The 19,554-nt window shown below is 53.7% G+C and overlaps 2 protein-coding genes across 3 annotated transcripts in view; one reads left to right on the forward strand and one right to left on the reverse strand.

Annotated features, from left to right (window-relative positions):
• Nucleotides 1-5,851, reverse strand: part of TMEM255A (transmembrane protein 255A) — a 28,176-nt gene extending 22,325 nt beyond the window's left edge. For both annotated transcript variants that reach the window (XM_080365797.1, XM_080365796.1), the window contains exons 1-2: nucleotides 5,723-5,851; nucleotides 1,416-1,558 (exon numbers count right to left, since the gene is read on the reverse strand). In XM_080365797.1, coding sequence (XP_080221923.1) covers nucleotides 1,416-1,558; nucleotides 5,723-5,780 — 201 coding nt within the window. In that variant the 5' untranslated portion in view covers nucleotides 5,781-5,851. The remainder of the gene's footprint in view (nucleotides 1-1,415; nucleotides 1,559-5,722) is intronic.
• On the forward strand, nucleotides 5,779-19,415 carry ATP1B4 (ATPase Na+/K+ transporting family member beta 4; the record flags this gene model as incomplete). The annotated part of the gene is made up of 9 exons (XM_080365781.1): nucleotides 5,779-6,217; nucleotides 8,429-8,493; nucleotides 11,210-11,372; nucleotides 13,997-14,125; nucleotides 14,996-15,100; nucleotides 15,367-15,563; nucleotides 16,161-16,217; nucleotides 16,936-17,031; nucleotides 17,945-19,415. The coding sequence occupies 9 exons, from the start codon at nucleotides 5,779-5,781 to the stop codon at nucleotides 18,104-18,106; spliced, it is 1,413 nt and encodes a 470-aa protein (XP_080221907.1). The 3' UTR covers nucleotides 18,107-19,415.
• Nucleotides 19,416-19,554: the final 139 nt, after the last annotated feature.

Raw genomic sequence — 19,554 nt, forward strand, 5'->3', positions numbered from 1 at the left:
CGGAATTTGGTGACAAACACTGTCAGGGTGCCTCTGAATAAAGTAACTCAACACCCTTCCCAAGTCCAGGAATTTGTTAATTCCTTCAGTAGACTGAATCTTAGAAAAGCGTGAGCGATGCTGACATTCCCAGAGCATAAATAGCACAGGAGATGTCAAGGAGACATGAACAACAGGCTCTACCCATCTGCATCAGTCTGCAGGACCTGCTCTGAAGCACAATGTTCAAGTCAGGCTGACGGAGCATATGCTAAGTGTGGAGAATTTGAAGCCAGCCTGTCACCTTTCTCAACATCTTCCTTCTATAATTCTCTTTAAAAAAAGATCAGGCCTAAACGGAGGAGTTACTGGGACAAGCCAGAAAACTAATCCTAAACCAGAGTCTAACAATGTTCCACTCTAATGGCTGGAAAGGGGCTTTCTTCAGTCACAGAAGAGCTTGTCCACAGAGAAGTATAAACGTCCTTGAGATAGCAATGTGTGGCAAATAAATCAAACCACAATAAGGCAAGAACAAATCTCCACCTAGTTACCTGGACTGATTTTAAGCCTCTGACTTCATGGCTTCAAACCTAAATGCAGAGCACTCCACACTGCTGCACCAGGGGCCTCTAGCTGGGGGTCTGCAGTTACGCTCAACCTGCTAAGACCCCAAACTTGGCCAGTCCTTTTTGGGCTTCTTTTTGAGCACATCTCAGACACGCACCGGAACAGACCTTGCTTTCCAGCTAGTTTTAGACCTCTGCGCATAGCGGGAGGGGAATGATGTACTTGCCCCTTATGCTTCTGCAGGAGATTATACATCTGCTGGCAAGAAGGCTGGGCACCATCAGTCTTCTCTAATTTAAGCTATATGAAGCTACAAGATTGTCCTTTCCCATTTTCATCTGTTGATAACAGAAAAGAAGAAATGGATGTGCTAGCTGCTTTGATCTGCATGCTCCCCTGGCAGGCTGCCACAGCTATGCTAATGTGCTTCTCCTCATTCAAGAACGCTGAATTGTTAAACCCTTCTGCAAATGAACTTTCATGAACAGCATTTCAAGACCTGGTCTCTCAACTGTTCTTGGCACCTATGGCCCTCCTTTGCCTTACTTCTGCCTGGGGTTAATGTGATGTATGCAAACAAAGAAGTTCTAAGGTTGCTTTGACTGACATAAGACCTATTTATCTGTCTCGCTGTTAACTCAAAAGCATGTCATTACCTAAGCTCAGAGAAAGCTGCCACTTGGATGGGATTTCTGCATGGGAATGAGCAGCAGGTGCAAAATAATAATAAAAAAATTAAATCAAATGGCAATGAAGTAGCTGAGCATAATATTCAGGACAAGATCACCCTTTATAACATTTGCAGCATTACAAGGGATTTTGTAGGCAATAAGTTTTCTAGACCTACCTAGGAGTTCTATACTTACAATAACCCCTGGGTAATAACCTCCAACAGTCACATTTTGGGTTCTTGTTGTAGCAGCTAGGCCCACCGTTAGAATTAATACTGACACAATGAGGAGAGTCACAGTTACGTAGAGGGAATTTCTTTTTCTTCTATTGAACGACCCTAAAAACACACATACACAACAGAATTTGCTGATTCCATCTGGGGACAGTCACAGTACCGCAAATTTCTCCTCCCACTACCAACTACATTGTGGAGAATTTTCTTTCTTCTAACTTGAGAGTATTTTTGGGTTTGGCTGTCACTTTTCACCTTCACTAACATGCTTTATCAAGCGTTACTAGGGCATCTGAATTCACATTTACTTATCATCACTCTGACGTAGATGAAGAGAGCCTTAAGAACTGTAACTTTGCAAAGCTCCTTTGGATACATCGAAGCCTCCCAGCCCCTCTGGCCTGGGGCAGTTGAACTAATGAGAAATATTACCATTAAGTATTTATATGTTTTCTGATATGTTTACTTATAGCAAGCTAAATAACCACACTGTATGCCACTTGTTCTGAGGAGGAAAATCTGGGCTGCAGTCATGTCATAAGGCATCCATAATTTTCCATGTGAAATCACCAGTAACAGCCACTTCTCCTCCTCATATAGTATCATCCTCTACATTCAGCAAGGACCCAGGTATTTTTAGATGCTTGAATAATGAATTTGTGGATTAGTGAAACTCATCTACAGCTGCCTGATCATGTTTTTTTTTTCCTTTTATATATTTATAGATCTCCCAAATGAGCATAAATATAAAATACTGATTCCAACAGCCAAGAGGAAAGCTGGCTGCAATGTTACGTTCAGCAACATCTTTAGGCACGTTTATTTAATGTGTGCTCTGCCATCTTTGCATCGCTTTGTGGGACAATCCTTTTGATTATATTTCATACATTATGTAGACATGACCCAGCACCTACAAGAGCAGCTGGTAGGATACCAGGCTGTAATGGTCCCTGCCGTGTTCCCTGTGGGCTGCTGGGGCTGTCTTAGATCCCATCCCCCATGAACAGGCAAAGGTGTTTCCCACCCCAGAGGCTCGCCCGTGACGTGCATGCTACCAGCACGTCTCAGGGTGTTTCAGAGAAGGACAGGGACATGTTCCACGAGCAAGGAGCTGCTTCCACCATAGCTGAGCCTATTCCCTAAAGCAAACCACATTGGGAACCCCAGCTGAGGAGGTCAGGGGCTCCCTGACAGCCTGTATGTGGCGAGATAAATTCCTGCAGAAGGGCCAGGAGGAAAGACTCAGCCAAGCCAAGCACAACCTCCTTGTCCAAATTATCTAGAAAGAGCGCACCAGACCTTGCTGGGCATCTTTCTGTCTTGAAGGTGTATACCTCAGCTGTCCACAGGCACTTCTTTAGGGTCTGCACATATTTGCAGCACAGCTAGAGAGACCTTTTAATCCTTACAGCTTTTCCGAGGCAGCCATACAGACACATGCTGTACAAACTGTCTCCCTTCCTCCACAGGGACAGCTCTCCCCAGGGAAAAGTGCAGCAGCTCCCTGCTGCTCCCACACCGCCCTCCAGCCTGACCACCAGCCGTGCTGCTGGCAGAAGCACTCCCTCTCCCATGCTGCTCCATGATCTGGGCTGGCACAGCTGCCAAGGGCATGGGGCTAGATCATTTCACCCATGCCAACCAGATGAACTTGAAATCACAGACCAGTCCTAAACTCAGGGCTTAAAAGCCCAACACAAGGAGTTGAAAGGCAAGAGGGGTTTATAAAGAAAAGACACATGACCATGTCTCTGGAAGGAAAACCCTCCACTCACAAACCTGCCCATATCCCAGAGCACAGCTGTGACTGCACCACTAGGACATTACTGGGTCTAAAAGCAAGGAGCCTAGCAACTCATTAGTCCTTAGCTGGAATGAATAGCTAGACAGATACTAATTTCAAACAAAATAAAATAAGTGCTAGAGAACCCTAAGATCTAGGCTGGATCTTTTATCAGTGATCCTTAGTTTTTCATGACATTTTTTACAGGATGGAGCTAAAGGTACCCAACTGTTTGCTGCAGGTTGCATTTGGGGTTAATATTTTTTATTTTCCCAAATATGCCAAACAAGTTAATAACATAAAATCTAGACTTCTGAAGAGTTCAAATTTATCAATATATTATGCCATTCTGTATGTATTGCCTCCCAAATACTATAGCTTGTGCCACACAATGTAATAATCATTGAAATTTAAGTGTCACATAGATGCTTTAAAATTCCAAAGTACTAGGACCACAGGTTTAGCTGAACAAAACTTTAGAAACCAGAGAAAAAATTGCTACTTTGTACATAGTTTAGTTCTGAAAGGAAAGAACGAACCTGTCTTGCTTACACATATGGTAGATTACCAAACTTCTGATTTGGCTGATTCTATGGTTTGGCTGGCAAATGAGCAGAAGATAAGTAAAACCAGCCATATGTTCCTTACACAGCTTAAACTCTTTACAGCTAGGCTGTGTGGGTGTGCAGATGTTTGTGTGCCATGCGCAACCCCCCTGCAGAGTACGCTCAAGTGAACACCATGGGTACACCAGCGGGGCGGCACACACACAAACCGCTATTGCTGCATTTCCATCAGAGATGCTTCAAGAAGTTACAATGAAAAGACCTGCAAAATGTGCCACTTTCCTCAAAACGAGAGTGCCCTGTATGAGCATTGCTGCAGGAAAACACTCTGAAGTAAGCAGCTTGACACACTGTTTATGGATTCTGAACTTGTTTCAGGACCACCATGTTTTCCACTCTTCCGTTTCTACATTGTTTCCTAGCTCGCAACTGGCACACCCCGACAGGCAATACAGAAGTGAAACAAAAGGTTTCCAACTGGAAAATTTCTGAAAGCTTTTCAATATTCCTGGTAGGAATAATAATAATAAAAAAAGCTTTTATTCAAAGTCCTGACAAAACCAACTATAATCTTTTCACTGGATATTGGCGAGAAAGACATGAAATTGAGGACATAATGTGATTACCTCCACTTTAGCTCTGTACGGGGACACTAATTCCATTTTTTCTTTCTCTGAAAACACGTTTTGTTACATGGATATTGAGCAAGTGGTTTTGTGCTCCTACAAGGATGCTTAGGCTGCCCCAGCACTAATAGGCCCTCACGGCATCTCCACCGACCGGTGCTGAAGGGCTGCCCGGGCAAAATCCTCCCGGTCAACATTAATTTTTGCTGAAAGCATTTCCCATCATATCATTTTCCTCTTTGCCGCTGAGGCCGGTACAGCTTCACAGACAGAAGTGGATCTACAACAGCTCTGCTATCTCTGCCTTTAAGCTACAATAGCAGCTTTTTCTCTGTGATTTACCCAAACCAGGCACCTCAGAACTTGCAGGGCAACCTCAGCGTAAGCACACCAGGTGCTCTGAAACACTGCGCTTAAGTCTGTGAGAAAAATGTAAAGAAATTAAGACCAACTACAGTCTGGCTATTTCTTTTGGTAAAACGGCGCTCAGAAACATCATCTTTATTTCAAGACTCAGAAACATCCCCTTATTCTAGTTGCTGTATATAAGCCGCTCTAAAAGCCAGGCTGTAGCAGGCTTTTCCACCAGGTTATGTTAGAAGTTTACAGGGATGCGTATCTCTGCGCTGGCCCTGATTTAACTCAGTTTCTTCCTGATTTTCAGGAGAAAACAGACAAGATGGCACAGGAACAGCACCGGCTTCTCCATCTTGCGCTTTGGGGGTCAAAGCCGCCAAGGCCAACAAGCCCCGGGCAGCTTCGGGCAGCTCACTTTAACTCTCACCCGGGAGAGGCGGGGGCCAGCGACCCCGAGCCCCCCGGCCCCGCTCCGGCCCTTCCATCCCTCCGCTAAAACCGCCACCGTGTGCGGGCTGCGCCCCGCCGCGGGCCCTGCCGCCAGGCCCACCGCCTCACCGCCCGCCCGGGCACCGCCGCGGAGCGCCCGGGCCCCGCCAGCCCGCGGCGGGGGCGCCCCGGTCCCGCCCGCCCGCCCCGCTCCGCTGCGCGGGGCTGCGCCACACGGGCGGCCGCCCGCCCCACCGGGGTCTCTGCCGCAGCCCCGCGCCGGGGGGACGGCGACCACGGGGACGACGACGACGACACACCGTCCCCCTGCGACTGACACTGCGCCCGAGCGGCGGCGGGCCGGGGGAGGCGGCGGGCGCCCGGCCGTGGCGGGGAGGGGGGGGCCGGTGTGGGGGGCGGCGGCGCCCCCGGGGACCCACCGCCCAAAATGGCCGCACGCCCCCGGCCCGCGCCCTCCCGGGCCGGCGGGGCCTCCCCCGGCACTTACCCACGGAGTCGGGCAGCGCAACGCCGCCCGGGCGCTGCTGAGTCAGGGACTGCCGCATGCTGCCGCCGGCCGCCGCTCCCCGCCGCAGCCCGCCGGGCCACGGCGGCGGACAGAGCCCCGGCAGCGGCTCCGCCGCGCCTGCGCGCTGGGGCGAGAGCGGCGGGAGCTGCGGGGCCGGAGCGCTCCGCGCCGCCCGCTGCCTCCGCCCGGCGGCGGGCCCGGGGCTGGCGGCGGGGGCGGGCCCGCGACGGAGCTCGGCGCCGCACCGGGAGGGGCCCTGGCTGCGCGCAGTGCCCGCCCGAGCCCCCGCTCGCCCCCGCTGCGGGGCGCCCGTGGCCTGGAGGGCTCTGGGGAGGGTCCTGCCCCTCTCCGGGGGGGTCCCGGCGCTGGGCCCCCCCGCACCCACCGGCAGCGCGGGCGGAGGGGCTCAGGTCCCTCCGCACCCACCGGCACCCCAGCGGCTCCCACCCGCCTCCAGCCCTGCTTTCTCCAAAGGTACCCCTGCACCGGTCCGTGCCCCCCGCTCCCCTCCCGGGCCGTGCTGGTGGCACACACCCCTCCACCGGCCCCGGTTTGGGCTTCTCGGTGCCCCGACCTCACTGCACCGGTGGCGGTGCCCGCCGCTGCCCAGCAGCTCCCCGCACCCCGGGCTGGGGCCGGCCCTCCCTCAACCTCAGTTTTCCATATTGTATCTGTCAAATGGGGATAAAAGCATCTTCCCAGCAGGTTTCGTAATTGCTTGTAAATCACTTTAATGCCCTGGGCTGAGAGGTGCTAAGGCAAATCAAGTAATTATTTCAAGCAAAAGCATGTTTCATCAAGTTAAAAGAGACTAATTCTATCTGTGCTTCAAAAAAAAAAAAAAAAAACCACCCCACTTTTGTTGGATAAGAGCCTAATTACCAGCTTCTCCCCGGAGAAATGAAAGGGTGCGCTGGCAGCAGCGCCCGAGGCGAGTTACCAATGCCCAGATCAATTAATGGCAAAGAACATGTCCCCTCCAGAGAAAACAGCGGTTATTTACCCGGGGTGAACTGGTTATTTACCTGGGGTGAACCGGAGGAGCCCCGTGCTCACTGCCTGTGCCCCACCGGCCAGTGGGGCTGGCACTGGCCCCCTCGTGCTCCGCTGCCCCTGCTCTGCACCAGTGATGGAGGGGACGGCTCTCCGCTCCCCGCTCCGCTCCATGTCAGGGACATGTGGCAGCGTGACCGCTGTGCCGGGGCATGTGTGTCCTCAGGGAGCTGCTGGTGGCCCGCGATGGCCCATGCCATGTTAAATCCCTGCCTTCCCAGCACCCCAGTGCCCTCCTGCCCGTGGGCGCAGGTGCCGAGCCAGCCCTGCCTGCGTGCCCAGCAGCCGGTGTGCGGCAGCCCCGGCCAACTCCCAGCTCGCCGCAGACCGGGGCAGCTGCCAGGCCTTTTTCCTTCCTGCTGTGCCCGTTTGTTAGCACCGCCGGTGAGCGGCTTTCAGCCACACTCAGGAGAGGGAAAGGAGAAATGGTGCTTGGACAGCGTGGAGCAGCCGTGCAGAAGCCTGGGGCCGATGTCCCCAGCCTCCGGGCTAAGTGAGGCAAGGCAGCCTGTCCCCACCGTTGAACAGGGGTCTCCTGTGAAGGGAAGGGTCGCCGGACCCACTGGAAACACATCGAGGGAACGAGCTGGTGGATGGTGCCAAGCTCTGCTGGCACAGACGGTGTGAAGCAAGCCCCACCATTTCTTGAGAGCTGCGTGGGGCACAGGCAGGGACAGACAGCCCTCGCACGCTGCTGTCACACCGCTGGAGCCATTCCAGGTGCCGCTGGCAGAGCTGGCCTGACACCAGTGATCTGTCCTCCCACTGCCCCCCAGCACTCCCACCACACTGGCCCCTCACAGCCACGGGACTCCAGCACGCACCCCCCATGTCCGTAATGCACCCGCTTGTGCCCATAATAGACTGAAGGGCGATTCCCTTCAAATCTGATATTCCCTGGTCCAGGTCTGCAGGGTGTCACAACAAGGTGTCCCTCTGGATTGTCTCTTGGTGGCTGGGGCCAGCTCTTACAGCCAGGTCGGGGAAGCCAGCGCTGCGCACTCGTAGCTGCTGCCTCAGTTCAAAGGGATAAATATAGACCTTCCCCTCGCACTACCCCTTCACTGCAAAAGAGATTTTGCAAGCATTAACCACGGCCCCACTGTGACTGACAAGCACATATTGACAGACACATGCAGTCATCGAAAGCCCTAGTGATTTCCCAATGTTTATTAACAGCTACATGGTTTCCCCGGGGCGGAGAGCCTGGCTTCCCCATGTAGGGTGCTGGCTGGCATTGATGGGGACTAGGGTGCAGGGCAGGATGCTGCGAGGGTGCTGCAAAGGGCACCAGATGCCAGGGGCTTGGGACAGGATCCTGTTGCGTTGAGCTCACCCCTCTTAGGAAAGCAAGTTATTTTTTGACCCACTCCTGAATGCTGAAGTCCTGCAGGGTAGGGAGGAAAAGCAGCGTGGTTCCTTGCAGACAGGCAAAGGTCTTGGTGCAGCAGAGCTCACCCAGCCTTTTTGGGGGGAGATAGGGGCTGGGGAGCTGTGCTGGGGAGGGGGCTGTGCCTGTGGGTCCCCGAGAGCTGGGGCAACACGACATCCACAATGGGGCTGGTGCTTGCTGGGCTCAGCCCTGGGCTCCTGCAGTGCTAGCCCTCATGTTTCTCTGCATTTCCCACCCAGGGGTGGACGGGAACGCCATCGCCGAGGGCATGGAGGGCCAGGACAGGAGCCCCCACTGGAAGGTGGTGAGTCTTTTGGGGGCCGCTGGCCACCCTGCGAGAGGTGAGGCGGAGGCTACTGCCAAGAACCTGCTTTGTGGCTGATAAATATAACCACTTTGCTTTAGGAAATGCTGCTGCATCCCTTAGGCAAAGCATAAGCACTGTGTACTGAGAGGGGAAGGGGCAGCAGAGGGTCTGGCTGGTGGTCCTGGGCAGTGAGGGGGGCCAGGAGGGGCGGGGACACCTGGGCACGGACCCTCCACATACCTGGCTTTCGTTTGGAGGAACCCGCCGTTGAGAGCTGACCTGGTCGGGGTTGAGGATGGGGGAAAAACCCCAGCCTCCCCCAGGACACACACGACCATCAGCACAGCGTGGTCCCACCAGGGGATGAACCCGAGCTTTGCTTTGCCACCCAACGTCACCTCAGCTGCCACGGCAGGCAGCAGCCGAGGGTTGTCCAGTGTCCCAACAGGTCCCGCCATGGCTGTGCCCCTTCCCTGCCCCAGCATGCTCCTACCCCATCTCCTGCTCCTTTTCCAGGTGCAAGGGACTGCTCCGAGGCCATCTCTGGTCCTGGGGTACAGAAGTAGAACACTGGGGAGGTGTTCCAATCCAGACCTAACCTAGCTCCCTAGCTCAGGGACCTCGGGCAGGACCTGGCAGTGGGGACATCCCATCCTGTTTGCCCCACACAGACCTTCCTGCCTGTGGGCAGAGCCTGGGGCCTCCTCAGCCTCCCTATGCTGCCACGGAGCCCCCATGGCCTCTCCCAGCTGGCAGGATGGGACCCTTCATTGAGTACTGGATATGCAGCATGGAGCCAGGACAGCCGGAAAGTTTTCCGTCCTTGCAAAAGCCTTCTGCAGGGCAGAGCTGTGGCGTTCCCTGGGTGAGAGCCCATGGGGGGCTGCCCCCATGTCCCCCCACAACTCTAAGCACTGATAGCAGCTTCTGGGCGAGGGCTCTGCATACAGCCCATGCGCTGCCCTCACTGCCTCCGAGCTGCAGCTGGTGTGAAATCCAAAGGGCTATTCCCAAAGCAGCACTAAACATTGGCAGAGTTCCTCTGAGCAGTCCCTGCTACTCTGACAGTCTGAGAAAATGTTTCCATAGCAGCTGCTGGTAGCTCCTTTATTTAATGGGGAGGAGAGTGGGAGGAAGGAGAACTCCTTCTCCTCCTCTTCTTCCATCACTTACTCCTCTGCAGGTGTCCTGGCAGCAGCCCCTCCACCTCCTCTCCCATGTCCCTGCCAGCCACTCGTGCTGGGGCTCCTGCTTCTCTGCTCCGAAATCCTCTGGTTTCATCAGCCTTGTGTGGTACAGGGCTGTGGCCATGCAGGACCTGGCTCGGGCAGGGCTCCAGCCCGGGGTACAGGACCCGAGCCAAGCATTGCCTTCGCTGTACAGGCAGCTGCAGGCATTTTGCTGGCAGCAGTGCTCTGACGCAGGCGTGCTCCCAGAAGAGCCCCACGGGGGCCTTAACCGGGGCTGATCGGGGCAATTAGTAGGATGGTGATAGTTTACAGCCCCCCTGGGTCTGACCCAGAATCCCCAAGGCATGAATTCGGGCGGTAGAGTCAGTGCGCTCTCCCCGTTCCCACTGTTTTGCAGTATTTGTGTGTCTGAGCAGAGTTTAATCCCCCCTGATCCCAAGGTGTTTCCAAGCCAGACTTTCTGCCAAGCTGTTGGCCACTTCTTGGCTCTCCCAAGGCAACCTGTAGGGTGTAAATATCTCACTTGTTGGCCCTGGCTCCAACAGGTGCTCACAGACGGCAGATTTCCACGGCCCTCGGCGCAGACACGGGGCAATTGTGCCAGTGCAGCTGCTGCCAGGCTGTGTTTGCCATGGGCATGGTGGCCTTGGGGAGATGTGGCTGTGGCAGGCAAGCATGGCCCTGACCCATCCGGGAGCAGCTGAACCCTGCAGCAGTGTTTGCATTAAAGCACAGGGAAGCGATGAACCCACCCAGATCTCAGCATCACCTCTTCTCCCCAGCGGTACCTGGCCCAGCCCTGCCCCAAGCTCAAAGCAAGGTCTGCACCCTCTGCCACCTCGTCAGCTGCTTGTAGAGACACAGAGCCTGCCCAGGTTCAAGGGCGGTGAGGGACAGCTGCTGTGTCTCCTCTCAGGTGACTCTTGGCCAGGCACAGGTACAGAGAGATCTGTGTTCCTGAGCTCTGGACAAATGAATTTTCACCACCGAGGCAAAACACAAACTCTCACCGCCTGGGGAGATGCTCTTCCCTGGAACTCAGTGTAATTAAAAAATAACAACACAGGGATTTCTCCAAAGACTAAACACTTGCTCACATGCCAAGAAAAACAAACTGGATGACCTCTTAAATAATGCTGCCTGCTGTTATCTGTGGTAGCACAGAAAACGTGTGCTTGAGCTCAGAGATGTTGCAGAAGCGTGGGAACAGCCCTGGCCCTCCCACGTCACAGCTTTTCCTTGGTCATGTCCTCGCAGGTGGAAAAAGATGAGTTTCTGTAAATGCCAGGACAAGGAGACAGTACCTGGTGTGATGGCAGTGACGTATGTGTAATGGAAAAATGGATGTTGGGATCTAAGCAATCTTAAGTCAGAACAGCCAAAACTGCCTCTCTTTAACTCAAGAGTGATGATGGGAAAATGGAAATTTGAAACACTTCCAGCTATTAAGTGTTTTTGCATTTATTTTTGGCCAATGAGATGTTCAGCTTGCGTGTGGGGGTTGTGTTCTGTAACTCTTCCAGGAAAATAAGCACGAGGAGAAAGTCCAGGATTCTGACAGACAGAAGGACGAGACCAAGGCAGAGATGGGGAGCAAAACCTGGGCAGACCTGGCTGGGGAGATGAAGGTATTCCTGTGGAACCCAGAGGAGAGAACATGCCTGGGGAGAACAGCCAAGAGCTGGGGTAGGTCCTTGCTCAAGCCCTGCTTTCGGGATCGTTGCCTTTTCTGCTTCACCACAGATGCACTTGCCTGTGACCATCCTTGATAGCTTGGACTGACCACCCCCACCCCATATTTCCAGGGCAGATGTTTCTAACCACTGCAATAAAGAACTAGTGAGGAGGACAAGCAGAAAACGTTGGGGAAGTTACCCTTAGTCTGGATGTTGATGTTTCCTGAGGGTGGGAAAGCAAAGATTGCAGGCTGCCCAGACCATGTACTGGGAAGAAATTAAGAGCCTGAACAAACATGGGGACTGCAGGTTGGTCTGATGCAGCCACTCACCCCTGCTGCTGCCAGCAACCTGGCTCCTGCCTAAGTCAGGAGCCCATGGGGAGGTGGCTTTGGGGTCATCAGTGTGGTGGGAGAAGAGCACCTGAGCCACAGGGCAGGTGTTTTGGGGAGGGTGTGCACTGCAGGGCTGAGCAGCCCTCCTTGCCTGCATGTGGCCTGGCTCTGGGGCGGGAAGGGCTGGTCATCGCCACCACCCTGCAGCTTCCCAGGGCGTTACATGGTGCGGTGCCCACAGCAGAGCCCACCCATGCTGTCAGGGCTGGGATGTACCAGTGGGTCTTTGAACACCCTATTTTAGCCATGTCCATGTGGCTTCAAAAATTATCACTGCGTCTGGAGGTGCTCCGGGTGGTTCAGAGCAGCCCGTGGCTGCAGGGACGGCACTGCTGCAGGCTCAGACCAAGACTAAGGTGCCACAGCATGTGCAATGCCATCCGCCTTTGCAGCTCTGCTCTCGTGACAGCACGTAGCCTCAGCAGCAGGGCAAAAACCCACGACCTCAGCCTAGCATCACATGCACATCGCACCGGTGTAAGGCTGTGAGTTATCAGGGGCTGCTGCTCAGTGTTTGCAGCCCTCCTTGGCTGGCACCAGCAACACGCTCACAAGCCCTGCAGCCTGCCCGTGCCCCCACCGCGCGTGCTGGGTCTCCTGCAAAGCCTGTGCTGACAGCCAGGAGAAACAAAGGAAACTGCCCATGAGTGCTGGAGGAGTCTGAAAACTCCCAAGCACGAGTCTGGGGCAGGCCTTTAAATCCGCATTTGCTCCCCTGTGCCCTTTGCTGGCCATGGAGGCAGCCCAGTTTTGCTGCTCCTTTGCTGGAGTACACCCAGCAGTACAGGGGTGATGGTCCCTAGGGAAGTGGGTTTGGTTTCTGGAGGCTCTGCCAGGTGCTGAGAAAAGCCCTGTGCGAGGACTTGCTCAGGCTGGTGTGGATGTGGCCCCAGCTGGCTACTGCTGGGAGTTATTTACGCTGTAGTGTCCTCCTGTACCCTAGGAGCATCATGGTATGCTATATGGCCCCTACGGACACACGTACACCTGGCTGCACACATGTGTGCGCTCACATGCCTGTACAGGTGGGCAGGAGAGAGGCAATGAAGCTACTGTGAAAACAAAATTTTCTTTTAAAATGAGAGCATTTGGAGATGAACGGAGCTGAACTTTCCAGGTCTCATCTGCTGGGTGAGGCAGAGGGCGTTTGCAGAGCCTGGGGCTGCTCCCCGTCGCAGGGACAGGGTCTCAGGGGACTTGTGCTGCCAAAATGCAGGGAGCCAGCTGGCCACAGGGTCAGCACCAGAGGCCCCAGCCCCTGGGAAAGGCTGCATCCCTGGCTCTGCTGGTGATGCTTCCTGCTGCATTGCGGGAAACGTAAGAACAGGAACAATGGCAGCACCATGTCCCGACAAGCATTGGCTCAGCACCCCAGTGGCAGCTCCAGCCCTGCCAGGCTGGTGCGAAGGCACAGTCCCAGCATCACTGTGGCGGCGCTGGACATTATCCCTGCTGCGCCACCAGCAGCGGTGATGGTCCCATCCTCCCCAGCTCAGCCTGCAGCAGGACACAGCACTGCAGCCTCGGCAGAAGCATGGCAGGAGCACACATCTGTGTTCCCAGGGCTCCCCCCGAGCTGCTGGTTTCTCCTGGGAAATGTTTGGGTTAGGGCTTCAGTTCGCTTTCTGAGCTGCTGGGTTTTATTCATAGGCCATGGTCTCTTGAGACATCCTCAGCATCAGCCTGGTCCAGAGGAAAAACAAACTCATTCCCTGGATGTCAGGGCTGTGAAACAGCCAGCGATGTTGCAGCCCCTGCACGGTGCCGCTCGCTCCAGTCCCAGGTCGGGGTCACTGCTGCGCTGGCAACAGGAGTCAGGGCAGGAGCATCGCCCCACAGCCCCCATCGAGAATTCGGATGGGCTGACACCACTGGGCACCCTCACCTGAGGGAGTGGGAATGGTAAGAGCCAAGGTCCTGTCTGTCTGTTGGGAAGAGCCGAGGCAGGTGGATGCTCAGACCTGGTCCTGACACAGCTCTGGGAAGGGGCACAGAGCCAAACGGCAGCTGCCCTCATCCCAGGATCCCAGGGCTGGGCAGGGAGCGTGTCTGGCTGAGAGCTCTGCACCCAAAAATGCCAGGATCTGTCTGTGGAAGGGGGCTGCCAGCTCCCACCTCCGGGATGGATCCAGAGCTGCGGAGGATGCCACACCGAGCACGGCTGTGCATCCCTGCAGCACACACCCCACGGGAGGCGTTCTGGTTGTGCCAACAGCAACATCCCCTCTCTGTTTTACAGGTTTGATCTTACTGTTTTACTTCATTTTTTACACGTGCCTGGCAGGAATGTTTGCCTTTTGCGTGTACGCGATGCTACTCACACTGAGCCCCTACACGCCCAGGTACCGGGACCGCGTGTCTCCGCCAGGTATGTACACATGTCAGCCCAGCCTTGGGCACTGCTGCTGGCACTCGCACAGCAAAGTCCTACCGAAATGGTGAGACTGGGACCTTTTACCAGCAGGTAAAGTCCTGCTGGAGCTGTACACTCCGGTGTCACTCAGCCCTCCCCAACACAGGGTGCTATCGCTTACCTCAGGGCACCGACAGTGCTGCAGGTTCTCTGCAGAGGATCCGGCGGCGTCTTAAAAAGCCCTGTGTGAAGCATTCATTCTAATTATACTAATTGTTATTCTAATTATGCTAATTATTGTTATCCTTATTCTCAAGGTAAATGGGGAAGTTCAGGCATTTCATAGGTGATGCCCATTCTTTTTACTTGCTGCTCCTTTATACCTCGTATCTTCAAATAAAAATGCAAATCAAGAGCAGCTTTTACGCATTATTATTTGGGGGATTCCTGGCAAAATGATGTTCAAAAACTCCTTTCCCTATGTCAGAAGCAGGATTTTCCCTATGTTTTCATGCTGGTGGGGAACATAAGGCCCCCTCGCCCTGCTCCCTGCTTGGAGCCAGCCCTGCAGCAGGGGGCAGGGGGGACTCCTCAGCCCCCATGTGTAGCCCCAAGCCCATCACTTTCCCACAGCGCTGCTGAGACCCTCCAGGTCTCCTATGTTTCCTGGGATATTTTGACCTGCACGATGTCCTCTGGATGTGTAATGGAGGTGAGGGATCCGTGGGTTGGGAAGGGAGTTGGTTTGTGAGCTGGTGCTGCTGCTCCCGTGCCTGTGCCCGGCCCCAAACCCAGCTGCAGTGTAACCAGTCCCTGCAACAAGCACCCCAAGCCCGTGACCAGACCACTCATACCTGGTCTAACTGGGTCCGTCTCCTTCTCCAGGAGTAATGATCAGACCATACTTGAATGGGTTCACCATTGCCTTCAATGTCTCTCAGCCCAGCACATGGCAACCCTACGTGGACATCATGCACCGCTTCCTAGCCGGTAAGCTCTTAGGCACCCCAGGAGTCACGCTGGAAAGTTGTTTTCATCCATACACACATGTACAGGGTGCAGGGGGCTCCTCCTGGGCATCTCCCGACCCCCCTCCAGAAAGGCAGGCTCAGAAGGTGGTCACAAGAGCTCCCGTGGGAGGGAGCCTTGCCTTTCCAGGTGGGACTTCCTAACTCCCTTAGCATATGGATGTAGTCTGAGAGCGTAGGTCCCTGCAGGGCTTGAGAAATGTTAACAAGTCTCTTGGTCCCCACCAGCTTATGACGACAAAGTTCAAGAGGAGAAGAATATCGAGTGCATCTCAGGACAGTACTTCATCCAAGGGGGCAATGAAAGCGAGGAGAAGAAGGCTTGCCAGTTCAAGCGCTCTGCGCTGCAGAACTGCTCTGGCATTGAGGATCCAACGTTTGGCTACTCTAAAGGCCAGCCCTGCATCCTGCTGAAGATGAACCGGGTACAGAGGAAGCTGGTCGTCTCCATTCCTTCCTTCAGTGCATCCCCGTGTGATGAGTAAAGACCTTGCAGGGACTGAAACTCCTCCACTTCTCAGGCTTAGGGTAAAAGGGAATTAGAATCCCAAAACCTGCTGGCTCATACCTGCTAGAAAACATAAAAGCACTACAAAACTTGATTTGATTTGCTGAGGCCTGAGAACTTGGAAGGTCTTGTGCCAGTTCCCTCTCTGGGAGGAACTGAGCTTCAGGGCTACACGCTGGGCCCCAGTCTCTCTATAATGGGAATTCTCATAGAATTGAGTTTATCTGAAATCTTCTAATAGCATGGTGGCTCGGTGCTGGGAAAATACACGTGGAGAGGGTGTGAAGTGTGAGGGGCAGTGGCTGTGTACTGCAGGGAGGCCGGGTGCTCTGCTCTGCCTGTGCCCTCAGGCACCAATCCTGCACTCGAGCACAGATGGCAGACCCTCCTTCTGGGGGTACGTAACTCCTGTCCTGAGCAACCTGACTGGCATGTAGAAAAGCTCTCCAGAAGGCAGGCAGCATGCACTTGGCACTGCATTTCGTACAAGCACGAACATCTTTTGTTTTTGCAGATCATAGGCTACCGTCCTGGTGCTGGGGTCCCTGTGAGCGTCGACTGCAAAGTGCAGGTACTGCTTTCCTCCGTGCTCGGCAGCGTGGTGCATAGAAGGCCAAATGTCTCCTTCTGATGCACCCCACCAATATCTGTCCTCATCTTAGCCCCAAACACTCACAGGACCCCGTGCTGCTGACGCCTCCAGGTGCAAGCAGGGGTTGGTCTGCTGGGAGCAACAGTAGCCACCGGTCTCCTGCTTCCCACCCTGGCCCTTGCTGCTGGCTGCTGCCAGCCTCCCCGGCACTGCTCTGAGGGCAGGCCTGCAGGTCTGGGTGGTGGGGTGCCAGTCAGAGCCTGGAGCTGTTGGGGAGGAGGCAGGAGCTGCTCACATCCATCCCCAGCTGCTCCGTGGTACCCTCAGTCCTGGGGAGCATCCCGCAAGCCAGCAGCCGTGGGGTGAGGGAAGGGCTCCCACTGCCTGCACAGCCGCTAGATCATGGCCTTGGAGAGCAATAAAGCAGTAGGCAAGTGCAGGGGGGGACTGACAAGCAGCAGATCCTCTAACCCTTGCCTGTGCCTTTGCAGCAGTGCTGTGCTCTGGCTCGCTGAGCAGCAGCCGGCTTCCACAGTAAACACGCTGCGGGCGGGCAGGCACAGCTCAGCCCTAGTGGGGACCTGTGAGAGATGCTTGTAGTAAAAGTTCCTTCTCCTTACTCTGAAGGGAGCCGTATTTTGCATCCCACGTGCCATGCATGTACCATTGGTTTGTTTGGGTTTTTTTTCAATGACAGAAAGGCAATGAGAGCGATCTCAGGTCGGTGGACTTCTACCCTGGAAACGGGACATTTGATCTCATGTATTACCCCTACTATGGCAAGATGACTCACGTGAGTAAGGACTCTGGCATACTTGTTATTTCTCCTTGGGAAGGAGAGGGCAGGAGCTGGTGCACAGAGTGCAGATGTGCTTTCTGGCTATTTTGGGCAGATGCAGGCAGGAGGGAGGTCACGGGCACTGGGATTACAGCGCTCTATTTCTGTCTCTGACAAACTGCGGGAAATCCTTGGGGACTCCGGTTCCCCTTTGCCAGCAACGAGAAAGATTACATTTATCATCTGGAGACTAAGGCTGGTTCTGCTAACTCCCAGAGAAGGTCTCAACACCAGCATTTTCCCAGGGCATCAGAGAAGCCAGGGTTTAGGTGATACAAGAGGAAAAGGATGGAGCTTCTATCAAAGCCCTGACAAACCCACCTCAGGCTGGGTGGTTCAGAACAGAGCAGCCCCACACCAGCAGCTATTTCTGAACACACTGCCCAGCACCGCTTCGGTTTGTGCTGGACGGTACGGTGCTAGGAGGTAACATACCTTCATGACAAGCTGAAATAGGAGATGAGGCAGGCACTAAACCCTTGCTGCCACACTGCTGCTGGCTGAGGATGAGTAACAGCCCCAGCTGTCAGGTCTGCACGTCCTTTGAGCACACAGACTAATACAACACCACGGGTTCCCTACCACAAGCCACAGACTGGTTTTTAGAACAGGAGAGTCCCATTATCCAGTGTTACTTCTCCTGGCTCATCAACACAAGAGGCACTGGGCAGTACACAACCCAATGTGATGCCATCCCTCTGAGGCACAGAAAGGCTCAGCTTCAGCATCCTGAGGGACCATGATAGACATCAAACGCACCCAGACGCCTGGGAACTGTGAACAAATGGCTAACGATTTTCATTGCACATCTAAGCACTGCCTGCTTTCTGCTCCCTCAAAAATTTACTTAAATCTCCCTTCTTTTCAGGTCAACTATACATCCCCACTGGTGGCTATGCACTTTACAGATGTAAAGAGGAATTATTTGGTCCCTGTTCAGTGCAGTCTGAATGGGAAAGGCATCATCAACAATGTTAACAGCGACCGCTTCCTGGGACGAATCATCTTCACACTTAGCATTGGAAAGTAGCCACCAAAGACGCTGGGCACTTAGGTTAAGTCAATCAGAGGCTTTTTCCTTTTTAAAGCATAAAGCCAGCATTTTTTCTGCTAGGAAAAACAGGCACATAGATATTTTTGTTAATTTATTTTTGTTCATTTATTTTTGTTCATAGTTAGGAAACAAATGAGATGTAATGGAGCGTGGAACCGCATCTTTCATCATCTGTTGTAAATCATTATTAGTAAAAATTAGAAGTTATCTCCTGGGCAGAGAACCTGCAAAAGCATTTCAGTTTTGATTAAAAAAACCCCCTCTGGTATCTGAACACTATTTTTGTAAGGTCTTTTACAAGTGACCCCTGTGGAATGCATTTTTCCTGGCTTTAAACCTTAATCTCTACCATAGTTTTATATGCATTTCTCAGGCAAAAGCTAACAAGAGGGTAGTTTATTAGCACTATTCTTGTTAAAATAAACAGCAAAAAATTCTGGATTATGCCTGCAATGACAGAGTTAAAAAGTGAAAATGGTAGATCTCAAAATGCCTCCTAGGATCTTCGGCACCAGGGGCATCTGGACTGCAGCGTTTCACACGGCTTGTTCAGAACACCCAAGGCACTGGAGCAAAGGCCACATCAAAAAAACATCTGCCCTCGAACCTTTCCAACTGCTCCTTTCTGAAGTGGGAAGATGAATGCATTTTTCCTCCTTCCTCCTCCTCATTCCAGTACTTCTCTCTGCCCCAGGAATCCTCACCAAGTCTATTAAGCAGGGAGGAGTGAAAGCTCTCCCCTCGCTGTCCCAGCTGGCAGGGTGACGGCACCCCCTTCCCCTGCTCAGGCACAGAGGTGACAGCGAGATGTCAGACACATACCCCCCCACCCCCCAATATTTCAGGCTCGTTCTTCCCTGTTCCACAGGGGTCACAGCTACAGCACCGTAGAAAAACGCAAGGGAACGCTCAGTCGTTTCATCCTTACGGGGTCAACGCTGGTATGAGTGAAACCATCAATTTATCATCCCCCAAGAGACACGAAGCACAGGTGCCCTGGTCACAGCACACCTCCCTGGCACGGGGTGCTGAACCCTGCTCAGCACGCTGTGAGCCGTGAGCACAGCAGGATGGGACACCTTGGGGTCATGTGCTAGTTGGAAAGCACGCTTACTAAAATTACTGACGGAACGAGAGCATTATGGTATGTTTGCCCTACATCCTAGTCCAGGTACTGACTCTGCCATCACTTCCTGATCTATGTAAGTCTCTAAGAAGTAATTTTTTTTTTTGTATTAAAATTAAAGCGACTACAGTAAGATTAACTCTGTGGTACCGTTCTTAACACACTGGTGTAAGAGATGCAGCTTGTGACTTTAGCTCCCTGTGCCAGCCAGTTGGGGACTGAATTTGTAGCACATAATGTGATCCTTTGAGTTTTTAGCACTTGATAAACTTTCTGTAGCCAAAGAGTTCAGAAGCCC

Source organism: Falco punctatus (assembly GCF_963210335.1).
Source record: "Falco punctatus genome assembly, chromosome: 15".
NCBI classification, from domain to species: domain Eukaryota; kingdom Metazoa; phylum Chordata; class Aves; order Falconiformes; family Falconidae; genus Falco; species Falco punctatus.